Raw genomic sequence first — 18,417 nt, 5'->3', positions numbered from 1 at the left:
CTTTCCTCTTATGAACCGTTCGATGAAATAAGCTTAGGAGCTTATTTATAGGTTATTCTTCTAACAAAATATAGGTGTAAACATATTATTAACCATAAAGACGCCATAAGAATTTATGAAACGAGATTTAGTTTTCTATCGTGACCAAGGACTACAGATTGAGGGATGGGTTCGTTCAAATTTAGACGATTTAAAATGCCAAGATGAAGAAAAATTTCTTAAATATGTGCAAAAAGTATTGAAATTTCAACACTAGTGCACAATTATTTCCCCTTCAACGTCAAGAATTGAATTAAATTGAAATTCGTGCCATTAATTTAAGAGAATGCTTATCAAGATTCCGGAGTTATAGAAAGTTCAATTGCATTTTAAATCGATAAGAAAACTCTGAATCTCTGAAGCATTTGGGTTTTTTATTTTAATACAAGTAACATAACTAACACAACAATGTAAGCGCTATATTCGCAGCGAAGATAGCATTAGCGGCAGAGGTTTTTCGATGCCTGTGGTCTTTAAATGCTCTTCGTTTTTATAGAGGGAGTATAGAGGGAGTTAACTGCACTGTGGATTTACAGCTAATACAGACGCTGGATGTATTTTGATATCATACATGAACCTGCAAAGTTAGTATGTCTTCATTGCCTAGGGATCGGTATCAATATAACAGTATATTCACACAGGCTGTACGTGGATGCATGGGATGGTAACAAATCCATTCAGTGTTATGTATCTGAGAACAGATTTTCAGCAGGCAGTGAACAATAAGCAACAAAATGCAGAAAAATTAAATTATTGCTGAATGCAAGACAGAAAAGCAGACTTATGATGAATTTCCCGTTCAGTCATTAAAAATCCAAAAATTATTGCAACAACGCAATGAGTAAACAATTTCTATAATGAAGATCGAGAGAGATAGAGGGAGAAGGAGAGCGCCAGCGGGAAATAAAAGAGATAAATAGTGAGGAGCAACACAACTGTTTTAAATTGCTAGTCGAGCTCGTATAATCAATCAGTTAAACAGTGATGTTCAAACAACAAAGTTGGTGCCAATAGTAAGTCATTTAAATAACGTAGTAAACTCAATAAAGCGACATAAAACTATTCAAGAAGTAAAATAAAAGTCATATCTAATCAACAATAAATAAGAGGAATTTGATAAACAGTCACTCGAAAAAATAACTTTAATTAAAACAAAAGAGTTACAGTAAGAAATGTGATAATAATTTTTTGTAAGAAATAAAAATTACCAAAAACAAAATTTTAAAGTAAAGAAAATGTTTATCTCAAATACCACCGGCGGTCTTATGTTGCAGACTATGCTGTATTTAGCCAATCATACCACCCATACAGCAGTTCATAGTTCGAATGACTTATTAGCGGCAACCACAAGTGGTAAGGAATGTGTTAGCAATTGCAGAAATTTGCGACGATATCCATAAGATTATGATTCATTTCAATACCAAATTACAAAATTAATTTATTATTACGATTTTTTAATGACTCTAATAACGTTAGGATTATAGGAAACACCGTTTCAATTGATTAGATTAGATCTGACGAAAGAGGGAGAGTGAGATTGAGTTGTGGACTTTGATGGTAAGAATTTTGTCTTTAATAACAATAAGATCAATATGTGTAATGTCTGTTGTGAAAGTTTCTCTGACCGCCAAAATGAAACTGTCGACTTTAAATTTGGCGACCAAATATTGCGAGTCATTTATCGCAGGCCAGTATTGAAAATAGGCCAAATCGCTAAAAGGACACGCCCACAGCACCACGCAAACTTAAAACATCTCAGTTTTTCAAAACGAATAAAGAATTGGTTTTTTGGTCATTACTTATAAACTACAGCATATAAATATACAAAAATTTGAAAGCATATTCTATGGGCGACTCTGTAGTACATGTACAAAACTGTAAAACATTGACCCCGCCTACCCAATATTATAGTGTATTAAAGTTTAACCTTTTTTTCCAAAACCTTCATAAGGCGCAGAAACAAGTTTTAAAACCCCCATGAAGTGTACAAGTTCTTAGCCAGTTGCAAATTTGGAGTGGACCTAAACAGTTGCCTGCGCAACTGTATTGTATTTGTGATAAGCGTTCTCCCGTTAGCGAAATTGAAGACATCCCCTACAATTTTACAAAAGAATTGGAGGTGATTTAAACTTTTCTAAGTACGCCTGTAACGCTGACACGCCTATGCGACAAAAAATTTTCTTCAAAATAAAAAAAGTCATCTGCGCCCATTCCATATTATAGAGCATGAAAATTTAGTTATTTTACTTTATTTGTCTTTTCTGGGATAACGGGGAAATTTGAATATAATTATCTTCTTGTTTTTTTTCGTACATTTCAGGAATAAATAGGTCAAATAAAGAAAATGTCTTTTTTCCGATGATTAGTTATTATACAGCTTCATTAACAATGAAAAGTTAACACCCTTTTATAGCAATGACTAGTGTTGGTTGGTGAATAACGCAGCCGTATGCCTTAGTAACAGCCGAACATAATAGACGAGAGAAAAATGGCAATTCTTTGCAGATGCAAATAGATGTGTCTATTTATTACGATGGCAAAACTTTTTGAGGAAATTAATAAATCAATAATTGTGAGCCAACCGTAAACGTACACTCTTGTGCTATCGTATGTTTTATAAAAAATATAGAACTAGAATTTATAATTTAGAATAAATTTAATAAAAGTGAAATATTTAGTATTTTGACTCATTACCAATTCAAAAATTCATAACAATTACCCATCACTGATGCTTAACTTGAAATGAGATGAAATACCAATATTAATTAAGAAAGCGTCACATAGAGAATTTTTGATAGTCGCTATCCAATTGCAAGTGTATTTTGTGGTGCATAATACATTATTTCAAGCTTGTTCTTCAGTCTTTACCTATGAATCTTTGTAGCAATCTAATTCTTTTTTCGTAGTACTGATAATCCCAATTAAAAAACCGATTGATGTTACGAACAACCATTTAAGGACAAATATTTGTAATTGTTGCATCTTCCCATTGTTGAATGTTGTATATGAAGATAGACAAACAAGCGACTGCACACATTTAGGCGAGAAATTAGTGAAATGCAAACGAATTTAAGCATAAAGTGCAGACATATAACTTCCTTAGGAGAAATATTATTCTAACTAATGTGCTTTCAAAAAAATTATGAGGCAAAGACAATAATAAAAATCCATGAATATAAGACAAACCAATTTAATAGAAAACGTGGTTGAGAAAGTATCGGAAATGAAAGAAATTCATTTTCTCTACAATAAACTATCTGGGAGGATACTTAACAAAATTTCTTCACAAAAGACATTTTGCTTCTAATGCATAGTTTACAGTAGCTAAAAGTGAGTCCTCCACAGATGCTTCAATAAAGAAAATATAAGTTTTCGAACACCCCTGTTAATAATACAACTTTCTCGCCATATCCTTTTCCTCGAAAATATTTGCGACTAGAGAAGACTTTAGAGAAATGGCATTCACACGTTGCTTAGATGGTAAACCCTCCGATCTTGAACAGCATTACTCGATCTCGTTACAAAAAAATTGTAGGCAATCTTGCAATACGAGTTCATGTCATTTTTATCATAAAAGTGTATGGGTTTTTAATTAACGTCAACGCTTGCCGAACTTCGTTTTCGATCACTCGATTCTTTTACCGGGTGGATAGAATGTCACACAATTTTGTTGAAGATACGTATTTGATATGTTGAGTTTTTTGCTTACCAGCTTGAGGTGAAAGCTTTGTTTTATCGTTTGTGTCGGAATTTAATACCTTCCCCAATATAAATTGAAGATAATGCACATCAATATCGTTCATTTCTATATTTTTTATGTAAATATGACGTTAAACATTTGAAATAGGCCCCCAAAAGACAAAAAAAGGAAACAATGAAAACGACTTGCAAACGTTGTTGAAGTGTATTGTATCCATAATTAAATGAAAGGCGTTGAGAAGTTGAAACACCAAGATATATATTAGTTTGGGGAAAAAGAAATCCATTATTTTTTCGGTCAACAACTGGACCGTTTGAAGATAGCGATTGACCAGAAACAGCCAGAATTGGCCAACAGGAGAGGTGTCGTGTTCCACCAGGACAATCCTAGGCCACAACCATCTACAGTGACTCGCCAGAAACTTCGGTAGCTTGGTTGGGAAGTTTTAATGCATCCGCCATACAGTCCGGACTTGGCACCAAGCGATTATCATCTTTTTCTTGCATTGCAAAATTTCTTTAATGATAAAAAATTGGAATCTAGGGAGAATTGTGAAAATCGACTACTAGAGTTTTTTGCAAAGAGAGACTAGGACTTCTATGAGAGAGGCATTTCGAAGTTACCTTTAAAATGGCAACAAATCGTACAACAAAACGGTGCATATTTGACTTAAATCGGACAATTCGAAGCATGTTAAATAAAGTCCTGAAATTCATATAAAAATAATGGACTTCTTTTTCCCCAAAACTAATATATCAATATATTCTCAAGAGAGAATTAAGCAAAAATTGCGTTCTTGTTAGAACATGCTGAACGTGAATTGATTAATTTATGGTCGACGAATGTGGGGATTTCAAATTTATAAAAGGTCAATTATATATATATATATTACCAAATATGTACAAATATGTTATATATAACGAGTTCTCCGGAATCTTTGAAATGCTTTATACTTATCAGTAAATATCAATTAGAAGTAAATCTTTCTTATCAAAAAATGCTACTGTTTTCTTTTTTCTAGAAGCGTACGCATAATAGCATATGTGCTTAGTCACGAAATTATAAGAGGCTTAGTAACAAGTGCGCTTACTATAACGTTTTTAATTTTGTATTTATTTTTTGTATGTTAAAATAAAAACTATAAGGTTATTATAGATTTCATAGAGATTCTTTTGCTAATTATTCAACTTAATAATGCAAAATGAGCATATATATTTAAAATTAAAAAACATACCCGGTAGAATTAAGCCTAAACGCTGCCGTATGCTTAAAGTTCAAGCGTTGTTTGAGATTAAAGCATAATTTTATATCTGGCACTAAAGGATGGATGTATGTTCATTTTGTCAAAACTTTTGCAACATCCGGAAGGAAACTTCAGAGTGCCCGTAAAACATGTATATTCCTAGTCAACACAAAACTCTGAATCCATTTAAGCAAATCCCTATGTCTGTCTGTTCGTCTCTAAACCTGTAAAATGTCTGTGGTGAACGTTCTCCTAGTCTCAAAAATCATGAACTTAACCATGGCAAAAACATTGCAATTCAGTCAGAGGATACGCTTACCGTTTTCAAAAGGAAAAAAAAAATTTATTTTCGTTTATTCTTCGTAAACTATAACAGATAAAATATAAAAATTAAAAGAAGGGGAAAATAGGTTTCACCCATCCAACATTATGTTCCCTTTTTAAAAAAAAAGGCAGGGATATAAAGAATTGGGTCACGGCCGAATATAATTTTCTTATCAATTTATCAATTCTACTTAAGACCTTCCTCAAAGAGTTGAGCTTCCGTTTTGTTTGACAAGTACGCATTGTTAAATGTAACAATAATTATTACAGATCCCAATGAAGTGAAATGTTACGGTGTTTATGGATGCTTCCCTTTAAATGGACCATGGACTACAAATACTCGGCGAATCAATGTTCATCCTCAGAAACCTTCGGAAATTGGTGTACGTTTCATATTGCATACAACGAAAGCGAAAGATAAACCTAAATATATCGATTTAAATGAACCCGAAGCGCTACATCACATGGGCATAAATCCTAAAGGAAGACTATTTTTTATCGCTCATGGCTATTTGGAAACAGCAGACATTGATTGGGTAAGTTAAAAGTACATCAGAAAATTTTAATAGAATCGTTCCAACGATCTCATTTTTTTTGTTTTTAAGATGCCAGAATTATGCCAAATGTTGTTAAAATATGAACCTGAAGGTCAAGCTGCTGTGATTCTTATAGATTGGGGAAATGGTTCGAGTCCCCCCTATGTTCAAGCTGTAGCAAATATACGTTTGGTAGGGGCCATCACTGCTCATGTTATGCACATGATCTATGTAAGCAAAACATCAAATAGTCTAAAAACCATTCAGCCTTAATTTTCAAGTTGTCATTAGAGATTCGTTGTGATACATAACAAGCAAATGGTGTCTATCATAACACATTTAACGTTATATATATAATATATATATAATTACAGCAAAAGTAAAAAACCAAAAAGTAATCGGTTGTAACCGAATCTTTTGTATCCACCACCTTTTTTTTAAGAAACAAGAAACAAAAAAGCTTGAATACCCTCTAAAATTGGATGAGCATGGCGTGGAGCTTGCTTGAAGGGACCAATATTTACACTCGCCACCAAAGGATGGGTTTATATTCTTTTTGGCACAACGTCCGCAACACGCAAAAGAAAGCTTAAATAATCCTATATATGTATACATTCTTGATCAATATTAAACACTGAGCTCATCTGGGCATGTCTGACCTGTGTCCTGAGTGTCTTGTGTATATGGAGAGGGTAGTTTGGGGTGAATTTGGCGCTGATGGACCTGGGTATGGGTAATGAAATTAAGTTTTTTTGATAGGTTTTAGTGTAATTTAAGACATATCAAATTCGTTAACATTTTTTATACCCACTTTGTATATTGTAACTTTTCAGTATGCATTAAACAGTAGCAACAAAATTTTTTTTTAACTTCTTATAACATTTCTATACGATGTCCTGCTTCATTATTATTATTAATTTCACCAGAGAAATAATTTCTAAAATTAAACTCTTAAAAGCAGTACCATCTAATGCTATCGGCTTTTATTAAAAACTGTAAGGCACTTGAGATTCGAACCCACGACCATTGAGTTGCTACTCGAGATTCGTCGCCTTCGGTCAATCAGGCGAATCGTTGTTTTATTTATGCTTGTATTTCTACTTCTTCTAGAGAAGCGGACCAAGTGTGTTTGGCTTCGCTAAAATGTGGGCTAGATATAGTGGGTTGTAAAGAATTGAGGCTTTTGTTCCTTATTCTTATTCTAATATAGATATACATATAAAAACATCCTTGTCTATGCTATGGGCGATCTATCTAGTATCTACACAAAAACGGAAAAAATCGACTACGACCGCAGAACAATATATAATATCAAAGTTTCATTTCTTTTGTTTATTTATTTATTTATTTTTTTTTTGAGAAAAAGCGTTGAGTGTAGAAGATTTGTGCACAGCCAAACACAGTTTTCTTACTTGTTCTGTAAACTAAAAGTCACTGTATTAATTCTTAATGTCAGTTGGCCGATCGAGATATTTTTTTGCGATAAAATTTTATATAGCTTTATTAAACTGCTGCTGTTTTTGCGAGCTAATTTTGCACTGATTGCTTCAGTTTTTCTGACAAACATCAAACTTTAGACTATGTGTGTCTGCTATAAAAGCTAACTTTTCCATCTCAATGTTTGCGGCTATAAGAAGATGTGGGTTGTCGAAGCTCGATCTGCCAATTTTTGTTCCCATTTAACAAACTCGAGCTAAAAGTAAACAATCGATATTGTCTGAAAAACATTGCAGTCGAATCGAAATAGCGTCGGGGGTTGCGAGTTTCTATCGCCAGATAGCAGGATATAATTGCGGCAATACTTTTGGCATGTAGGGTGATTATGTCTGAACATTGGCGAAAGAATAAATGTCGCAAAACATTTCAATAGACAACGCTTAACCACTTGGGCTGATAAAATGTTATTAGTATTTTAAGAACAATTTGAACTGAACGTTACCAAGCTGATACATGGTTCAGTCTTTACAGAGACACTTGAATCGTGTTTGATTCGCAAGACCTGCATATTAAAAAAATTTGGCCAGGGACTGCAGAAACTTTATAGAAAGAAAATTACGATGCTATCGCAATTATGATCAAGGAAGCCCATTGGATATATGAAATCATGAATGATTGGTCTTATAATGTTTACGAATAAGGACAAAAGGGTTTTCAGCTTTTATTTTTCAAGATGGAATATTTTTTTAACAGAGTAATTTAATCTTTTTGTAAGCTCTTAACATAATTTTTTATATTTTAATAGGAAGAACTTTCTTTCACGGACTTAAGCAAAATTCATATTATTGGCCATTCTTTGGGCTCCCATTTGGCCGGTTATGCTGGTTATCATTTACAAAAAGATTTCGGCTTAAAGGTGGGTCGCATTACTGGTTTGGATCCGGCAGCTCCTTTATTCGCTGAAACACATGGTGTAGTGCGCTTGGATCGCTCCGATGCCCATTTCGTTGACGTAGTACACACCGACGGTAATTTATTAGGTGGTTTAGGACTTTATGAACGTTTGGGTCATGTAGATTTTTATCCTAACGGCGGAATGGATAATCCCGGTTGCGATGGCCGCTTACACGAGTATATGCGCAATAGCAAAAACACGATTGTCGAAAATATGCAAAAGTTCGTTGGTTGCAATCATGTACGCAGCTATCAGTACTTTATAGAAAGTATACGAAGCAATTGTCCGTTTATGGGTGTAAGCTGCGATTCATATCAGGTAAACTCCAGAACAATTTCTAAAAAATTACAAATTTATCGAAATTTATTGCGCTTTTTAAAGAGTTTCAAAGCGGGGAAATGTTCATGTTGTAATGAAAACGCTCATCTATGTATGCGTATGGGCTATCATAGTTATGAAGATTATAGTAAACTGTTGAAACTCAATAAAATCAACACATCAAAGCCACCTATAATATATTTAATTACAGGAGAAGAAGCACCGTTCTGTCGTAAGTATTTTTAAAGTTTAAAACAAGTAAGAAAGTTATATGCGGCCGAGCCGAATCTCGCAAACCCAACACTATGCTTTTTGCATTCTACTCTCCAAGTTCTTTCGTTTGATACCCATATCGCTGGAATTATTAAACAAAAAATTACCCATATTTAGGCAGATGATATATCGTCGTTTGAGGAATGTATAAAATAAATTTAAACATGCTATCTTAATTGCCTTATGATTGTTTCCATCTTCGTGGAGTAGAGTATTTTGTAAAGTACTTTGCTTTAATAAATTCGGCGTAACGAGCAAGAATCGGGAAGTTTTCGTTAAAAAAAACGAAGTTGCGTTCAGCTTACGCTACACAGCGTGCTTGTGTTCCGTTGGGCCGTTTTCAATACCAATCTGCGTCCGGAAATTTCCAATGTTTTTATCAAATTTGAAGTCGATTTCTTCATTTCTGCGACCAGGAGAGTGTCAACAACACACACCACACAGAAAAACAGGCGAATAGACAGCATGTATATACTCTGACGCTTCCTTTTGGGTGTTACTTACATTATGGCAAAAAATAAAATAAGTATGCCCCCATCTTACAATGGTGGACATAAAAAGAAATATACATTCAAGAAATAAATTTTATGTTTCACAAACAAAATCCATATTTGTCAGATGCATTTTCTAATCTTTTTATATAAATTTTCATGAAACTGTTTATAGGCGGATGAACAACCAAATCAATTTAGCCTCTTAACTCCAAAAATTGGCTTTCTTTTTAAATTGAAAGAAATTCAAAAACTAAAGCTCGAATGATAAACATATACATATTTGTATGTAAATTTCTTCCTCAAAATTTCTTGGAATTGCTACGATTAAATGATCCAAAAACACTAACTTCCGAGAATTTACGTTACTCCTCTTTATATCTCCAACTATACATTGGAAATACCGTTATTAGTGCCGCCAAACCATATTTTGTATTGAATGGGTTAATGCTAAATTTTTGTTCTTTTTATTATTAACAGCAGATAACAATTATAAAAAACTAAACGTCCATATATGTTGCCAACGATGTGAAGAAGCTAAACATTCCTAAATACACATAACAGACCACTTTTGCCAAATTTTTTTTAGCACACCAACGAAATTGGAGGGCTGATCTTTTAAGTTTGTTGATATCAAAGCTTGCGCTACGGCAAAAAGAAGTTACATATGACTTGAGCTTTGCGACCCATTAAAGTAGCTGCTGTACATTTGAATAAAAAAAAGGAAAAAAAAATATTTTAGTCGGGCAAAGTCAAAAATTAAATACCCTACGCTACTTACATTTATTCATTCATTTTCAATTATTTATTCATTATTCATCTACTCTCAGCATTATGCCGCTGTTGTCTTCTTTTCACGTAAAATCATGCTTTTCACGAAAGTTCTTATATTTGCTGATGCACAAATTGTGAACTGGTCTTTTGCAAATTTATAAGCTTTTATGTTCTTGGTAAAGATTTTGTTATTCTACATATGTTGTTATCATAATAAATTAGAGGCTATTGCCATATAAAGGCTTACTTTTCCTGGCCATGCTTATATGTAGCAGACTTCAAAAAATAGACGTACATGGTTCATGTTTGGAGCAGTTAATTTTTATATCATGGTACACTATTACGGACGTATTATACTACTCTGCAATATGGAAGTTCAGCTTTATGGGAAAGGTTACATAAGAGCGGATTAGAAAATTGGCATAGTCCATCCAAAGTTTTTAACATCAATTTAGCCGGCCAAAATGTTATTATTCAGCCATTTTTTGCGAGAAGTTGTAATTTTTTTCTTATAAGAACATTTCAAAAGAAGGCGTTACTTGATGAGTGACCGGAAAAGTGGTCCGATCAAATCCATTTTCAAAAATTGTCCATGCTTGGGCCAAAAGTCGTCAGCGAACCAAGTTTCCTTATATGAAAACCTCCAACCTGTGGGTTGAATACAAAACTACAATACTACTACCACGGACGAGTTTCGAGTTAAATCGATTCAAAACATGATTCCGAATTGGTTGATACAATAAAACGTTGGTCTCTCCTGGGTTTTGCTGAGCGTTACTTACAGCACGTACTTCATATACCCTGCACAAGCAGCGGTGTAATATACGAAGAAGGAAAATTCTACAAATTTTTGGAAAGTATATAGAGTTTGTACATTGTAAAAATAGAATATCGGCTCTTGATGTAGATATAAACAAATTTACACACATCTGTACTCTGAAACTTTTCATTAATATAATTTCTAGAAAAATGTTCCTTTTCTACTTTCAGGGCACCATTACAAAATCACTGTACGGGTAGCTGGCCATGAAGAGAGTATTGCGCACGGTGGAGAAGTTGGCACCATCTCGATTCGTTTACAAGGCAAACATCGTAAAGAGTCTACAGAGAATATGAAATTTTCTGCAAAACCTATATACTTTGAACCGGGCTTTGAATATACATCATTAGTGGCGGGAAAAAGTATAAAAAATCCCGTTTATGCAGCTGTTTCCTGGGAATATGAAACAAGCTTATTTAATCCGCTCACTTGGCGCATTTTGGCCTCACCTCGTATATATATATCATATATATTCATAGAGCATATGGAGACACCACATACCCATTTAAAATTATGTCCCGTTAACGAGACGTCTGCTCTAATAGCGGGCAATCAAACCATAATGCAAACAAAATATTGCTGAGGATGAAAATCAAAGGAAATTAAAAAAAAAGTGTTTCAGCCAAGATAAAAATTAATATCCAACTACAAAGCAGCATAGGAAATTAATAGGCTACCTTGTGTTAAAAACAAAATACTCTTATATAGTTTAGCAAAGATCAAAAGCTGTATATGGTACATTGGTGTAAGAGTATTAAAAATAGCGGCTAATATAAGCACAACAATATTGTAAATAATGGTATTTGTTTAGGAAAACCTCAATGCAATCATTTGTAAATATTTCGCTTATCTATAAGTTCTTATATATATACATATCATTTTTTTTTTTAATATTTGCAAGAATGATTTACGTTTAAAATTAAGAAAATAAAAAGTGTTTGCGAAAAAGTTTTACAAAAGTTTTTAATTTACTTTCTAATTTAGAGCTAAAGCGTATAAAGAGTGAGGTCATTTGTATATAATTTTGTTAATCAGTTTACAGTTCAATTTCACTTATTTCTTTATGCAGAAAAATCTTGGTCGTATGTTTAGATTTACATTGCTTCCTTTTCTCATTATCCTTACCGCTGGACAATAGAGACAACTTGATTATGTGACCTTAGGAATAATAATGCTTGCTTCTGCATCCATTGTTCTGCAATTTCTTAAAAGGTCATATAAATGTGATAAAACTAAGACTTATTTATGCTTTATATACAATCCACCCTATCTTGTTAATGAATTGAAAATCTATATAGAAAACAAGTAAAAAAATATATTCGGCTGCCGACGAAATTTTTATACCGAACCAATTTTATGTTTTTCTCAAATTTGCAGACGCCATCTTAATTTTCGCGACAAGGAAAGTGCTTTGTGCACACATATAATCGATGTATAGACAGACATGTCTAGTTCGATTCCGAATTTCATGCTAATTAAACGCATATTATATATTTTGTAGGGTTTCTGAAGCTTTCCTCTTGGCTTGCAAATATTTTGACAAAATGAATGTACCCCACTTTTGGCATGGCGGGTATAAAAAGCACCCTTACTACGAAACAATAATGAAATAGGAGTCAAATCAAGGATTACTTGTTTAATGTATTCAAAGAAAAAGAAACAAAAGGTGATGAAAAATTTGTTTGATGTAATAATCACTACAAAATTAAAAAAGGAAATAAGGCAAAGCCGATTATAAACATCCTACGCTACTTCGCTTAACTCGGTTATTAGGTTGTTTTGATAACAACAAATCATATAGTGCACATGATATTCCTGCAAAGGCATGCTTTTCATGAAAGTCCATATTTGAGGGTAGTCAAAACATCATGTGACCTAAACCTAATTTACCAGATTTGATGTATTTCCTCAATATATATATATATATATATATATATATATACATTTTTCAATTTACGTCATAAAAAAGTGCAAATTAGCCTTTCTCGCTACATAAGAGTTTGCTTGTCATGGTAACCCTTCTATATATTGATATCTATAATATGGACTTATGTCCTTATGTGGAGTGCGGTTCAAGAAATAGAACCACGTGGTTCAAATTTAGCCCACTTCATTTTAATTTAAATTTACTACCATGAACAAATGTTCATCATAAAACATTGAGAAATAAACCTTTTTGGCGTACAATGGCTTACGTTTCCTGACAATATAAGGGTTTGCATTTACGGAGAATCCTTATGTGCGACGGTATTCAAAAAATATACCTGCGTGGTTCAAATTCTGTAAGGTTGATTTTTTTATAAAGGGCGAATTTTGATTAAGAACGTTTAAATGCGAGGGTTTGGAAATTGCCTCGTCCGAACCAAACTTTTCGAACAAATTAGAATGTCGAAATAATATTACACAGCGAGTTTTGTTGAACAACTCAAACCACGTCAGTGTATCAAATTAGATGAAAATGTCTCAAAAATTTGAGTATTACATACGTTTGCACAAACTTAACGCATCCTGTAACACAAAGAGTGTACGGTAAAATAACAGTCTTCTTTTTTTCATGTTAACAAAAACAATAGCAAAAGCAATATTTGAATGGCACTCGAGTCTGGCATGAAAATGACAATATTTTGTCAATTATTAGATGATTTCTGTACTTAGTTGTGTTTTGTTAACAAACAACAACAAGTGTCACAAACGATTCCCGTTGATGTTGTTCATATTTTACTCGCACACAAACATAGGGGTTGAATTGCAAGTCATTTAATCACTTACTCACAGCAGGAGGAAATAAAGTAATCAAGTTAAGAAAAATCCACTCGAGAGTTGTAAAAAAGAAAATAAAAATAAACAATTGAGAGGGAAGTTTATGAACCGGAAAAATTTTCGTAAGAAGGTTTTGCGAGAATTAATGTTGCTGTTTTACTGTCTTTTTTTTAAGTAAGAATGCTTGAAAGGAATTTCCAAAGCTCATTACTAAAAGGAAATATATTAAGAATCGTTATCGCAAATCGGCTAGTGGTGTTTATAGTAGAAAATATTATAAATTTATACTTGGAAAATTCAATATATTTTTAAATAGCATAAGACCCCAGTCTAGTTAATATTAATCGTCTGCACGCTTCATTGACGATCATTTTTAACGACAAAAAAAAAAAAGTTATACTAAATAAAACTGCGCAAACAGATCTTTAAACCTATTCCTTACGTGTAGTTTAAGAATAGACTTAAGAACTTGAAAATGTTTTCAAGAAATGGGAAATTTTTTATATATTTTTGTCAAAAATTTGCAAAACACTCAAATTATTTTATTGGGGGGCTCTATCTTCTAATTTACGTAATAAAACTAATTGCAGCTTTTTTTAACATCTCATCATGTGTATCGTTTTCTATTTAATTAATAAACAAGAAAATTGTTACAAAATTATTCAATTCTTCCGTCGTTTGCAGCATTATGACGTACACTCGTTATAATTAGCGGACAATATAATTGTTTCGTTAAATGGATAATTAAACGTGAAAAAGTAGAAAGTAAAGCGTTTTTGTTACAATTGCTGGCCGTTTTGTGCAAGTATGTCCATGGTATGTTTATTGCTTGGGTAGTCTTTTCGCAAACTGGTCAGGTCTACGATAAGGCCTGATTTCCATTAAAACTTCAATTTATTTGTTGCCTTGACTAGTAAACGAAAGTTTGATATCTCAAAGCTGGTAAAAAATGTAGCCATTTAAAACTGAGTTCGACAAAGAGCAACTTTGGCGAAAAAACTTATAGTTCTGTCAATTTTCATTTGAAGAGTAATACGTAAAGACTTAAGATAAAAACAATTCTGATCTATGAAACGATGTGAGAGTTGTTCTACGTTTACGTTCAAAAAGCTTTGTCAAATAGCCGAAAACACTTATTTGTAAAATCAATAAACAAACAAATAAACAGACACTTCGCCTACAAATTGTACACGTCCAATAATATTTTTATGATGTTTTTTTTCGGACATTATAAGAAAAAAATGTGATAAGATGATCTTGTCCGATTTTTATGTGGTAAATGAAAGTGGAAGTAAATTGTGTAGGGCAGGCGATATGTCTAAAAAAATTTCATGTTAATCCTTTAGGCCAGTTTTCTGGCCGAGTACATTCAATATTATTATGAGTTTCTTCCAACGCCCTGGCTCTAATGTATGAATTTTGCATTAAAAGGTAGCATTACGGGTTGCAGAGTATGATGATAGTGTGATATTCATTTATCAAAATCTTCAATCGACTGCGAAGCCAATGACTAGATAATGAATAGCCGAGATTATAGATTTTTATGGGATATGGTCGTCTCTTGTAGCGTTATTCTATAATTATTTCACTACTAAGTATCACTTTTAAGATTTAATTATTGTTATTATGATCATAAATTATCGTTGGATAATTATTGGTTCTTAACTAATACTTAAAGGTTTATTTTAAAGTATTTAAAGATTTATTTAACAAAATCAATTTTAAGCGCAGTCTTCACTTCTTTAGTTAGCTAGCTAAAAACCCTCTTGAGCACCAACCACTCACAAGTATTTAATCCATAAAAATAACATAACGCCATGTAATCGAGTCAAAAAGATCAAACACGAAGAAAATCCATTTTACAAATTACGTGTACAATGCAGCAATATAGAACCGTTTAACTGCAATTCAAGGCTATTCAGTACATTAAGGGCCTTATTTAAAAAAAGTTTCAGTTCTTTATAAATTCTCTACGGAAACCTTTAATGCAATCTTTTAAACAATATCTGGTAAATATCAGGGAAATTAAGAAACAACATGTTCCATTTTCAGAGTTATTGAAAATGTCAAAACCTGACGGTATTTGGAACGATGGAAAGCACCTAAAAGGAGCAATAATTTGATTACTTTTTTTATTATACTTAGTTGTAAGAAATCATATTTATTTTAATATGGCCTATCGCTCAGTGGATGTCCCCTAATAGTGTAAGGTTGTCAGAATAAATGGAAGAAAGGCGAATAGGTAGAGGCCGTGGAGACGGCATCCTCGTGGGTGTGTACCCAATCGGTAAGTGTTCTGCGTATGCTAAGTGAGCACTAACTATAGCTATAATCCCGCGAATATTACCTGCTCGGCTACTCTGCTTCCTTATCACCTTTATTTATTTGTATATTTATAATATAGGTATATTGTTGTATATGCTAAATACAAACCATACAATCGTATTTTATGATATAGCAAGTGTATGATTATTTTCTACAAATCATAAAGATATTGGAACATTATATTTTATTTTTGGTACCTGATCGGGAATGATTGGTACTTCTTTAAGAATTTTAGTACGAGCTGAATTAGGTCATCCAGGGGCTTCAATTGGAGATGATCAGATCTATAACGTAATCGTTACAGCTCATGCCTTTATTATAATTTTTTTATAGTAATACCTATTATAATCGGAGGATTCGGTAATTGATTAGTTCCATTAATACTAGGAGCCTGATATAGCATTCCCCCGAATAAATAATATAAGATTTTGACTTTTACCTCCTGCCCTATCACTTCTTTTGATAAGAAGAATAGTTGAAAACGGAGCCGGGACTGGTTGAAATGTTTACCCTCCACGTTCATCTATTATTGCTCATGGGGGTGCTTCAGTCGATTTAGCTATTTTTTCCCTTCACTTAGCAGGAATTTCTTCAATTTTAGGTGCTGTAAATTTTATTACTACTGTAATTAATATACGAGCTACTGGGACTGGAGCGGTTCATTGTAAGGTCAACTCTTAAACAGAAAACAATTTTTCATCCAAATTTCAGTCTTATTCGAGCTCATGCTCAAAGCTACGATTGAAGCGTTAATATTTAGCGCACGGCTAACTTCTTTTTTAAGCTGTAACCAAAGCTATGAGATATAGATTACAACTAATTTAATCATGAAACTGTAGTCGAACCATTTCAAACTGAAATATTTAGGCTATTCTCTAAACTTTGGTACATAGGCGTTTACATTACCCTTTTTGTCGTTTAAGTTGAAATGTGATGAAATGGCGGCAAAAGCATAGCAATGTGTCAACCAGCCAACTTCTGTAAAAGCAACGAAAAAGCATGGATCCAGCGTTTACTTGTTCAGCAATAGCCAAAACGTATAGATAAGGCCAAACAATTTATGTTATTTCTTACGCAGCGGAGGTAAGGTAGAGTAAGGTATATAATGTCTACTTGGTTTACTGTATTCCGGCCTGAAACTGAGCCCTGACTTGTGCTTTTCGGCGCAGAATTGTTACTGATTGCCTTGTGTGTCTGCCCGACGATGACGGATATAAAGTAAACCTGCCCGGCCGTTTGCTGACGTCGTTAACCTAATTAAATATACACTTACAAATGTCACATCAAACCAAGGTTGTACCAAGGTTGTGTAATTACGAAACCAGAAATGCAGAAAATCGCACAAAGTAGCAAATTCCTGTAAGTGATAAAGTTCACTTATCAGGCGTACGAGTTGTCCACTTGTGACTTTTTTTCCTATCGAGCAAGTACATGTTTTGTTCACTTCCAAGCGGATTACTAAAATTATTATCGTCATTAGGCGATATGATACTGTTGCTGCCCTCTAAATCATAAAAATGCACTTTGTAATATAAATACGAAAGTCCACTAAATTTTAAACAAATTCCTTGAAGAGTCGTACATAATCCTGTTACACATATAAGGAAGTCAAAATAATTTTTGAGATCGATCCAAATTTGTCCGAGTATCTATTCACCCGTTGTTTGCTCTCCAAATATCACAAATATATAGATCAGGAATTCGTAAAATGTAAATGTTTATAAATAATGAAAATTCCAACATCTAACGATGCCCGTCTTTTGACACATTTATACCTGTATTCGTTTGCCTATTGGTAACATTAAGAACATGGTAACATTTCGAAGACAAGCAAAATTGGGACGAGAAATCCCGTAAAATGAAACGAAGTCGCAATGATTTAAAACAAAATTTTGAAATTTCCTCTTACTATCTTGTGTCAATTTTACAGAATTTTTTTAAAATTGATGTGGCCTTCCCAAATACATTTACAGTAGCAATCAATCATGTGTAGACGATCTCTATGCAATGGATTCCTGCACCTTTCTCATGCAAATAAACTTTTTAAGGCCCTGCTGTTATCTTTCTACTTACAACTTTGTAAACTTGATAATAAAATAAAAGAAATTGTCTATTGTAAAAATAAGAAATCTTGAAACGCTTACAAACAACAAGATATAAAGCATTCAAAAATCGTATAATGCCAGCCAACAAGTGAGAGATTTCCTCTGTCACTGTCGGTTGAAGAATCATTAAATTAGAAAATGATTAATGGACTCAACTGGTGGTGGTTGTAGTGGTAGCAGTGGTTGTACTCTCGTGGCGCCGGTGGTAGCGGCTGTTATAGTGTAAGTAGTGCAATTGGGAAATAAACTGGCACACTTTAGAGATAGTTACATATGTATAAAAATTATACACTAGAGGATAACATTAGGGATATTCA

At 33.2% G+C, this 18,417-nt stretch overlaps 1 protein-coding gene across 1 annotated transcript; it reads left to right on the top strand.

Annotated features, from left to right (window-relative positions):
• The first annotated feature begins 1,064 nt into the window (after positions 1-1,064).
• LOC119637545 (pancreatic triacylglycerol lipase) lies at positions 1,065-11,600 on the top strand. Its single transcript, XM_038033622.1, has 6 exons — positions 1,065-1,392; positions 5,577-5,842; positions 5,912-6,073; positions 8,085-8,552; positions 8,616-8,784; positions 11,081-11,600. Exons 1-6 carry the CDS (start codon positions 1,275-1,277, stop codon positions 11,491-11,493), a joined length of 1,596 nt encoding a protein of 531 aa, XP_037889550.1. The 5' UTR covers positions 1,065-1,274; the 3' UTR covers positions 11,494-11,600.
• Positions 11,601-18,417: the final 6,817 nt, after the last annotated feature.

This window comes from Glossina fuscipes, unplaced genomic scaffold, assembly GCF_014805625.2.
Source record: "Glossina fuscipes isolate IAEA_lab_2018 unplaced genomic scaffold, Yale_Gfus_2 60, whole genome shotgun sequence".
Taxonomy (NCBI): Eukaryota; Metazoa; Arthropoda; class Insecta; order Diptera; family Glossinidae; genus Glossina; species Glossina fuscipes.
This window is presented reverse-complemented; position numbering and strand designations above follow the sequence as displayed.

Bases quoted from the DNA above. Each gene is read 5' to 3' on its own strand.
- LOC119637545 (XM_038033622.1), top strand. From the start codon at position 1,275: ATGTTTATCTCAAATACCACCGGCGGTCTTATGTTGCAGACTATGCTG. The intron at 1,393-5,576 runs GTAAGGAATGTG...TAATTATTACAG, and splicing joins ATTAGCGGCAACCACAAGTG to ATCCCAATGAAGTGAAATGT. The intron at 8,553-8,615 runs GTAAACTCCAGA...CGCTTTTTAAAG, and splicing joins TAAGCTGCGATTCATATCAG to AGTTTCAAAGCGGGGAAATG.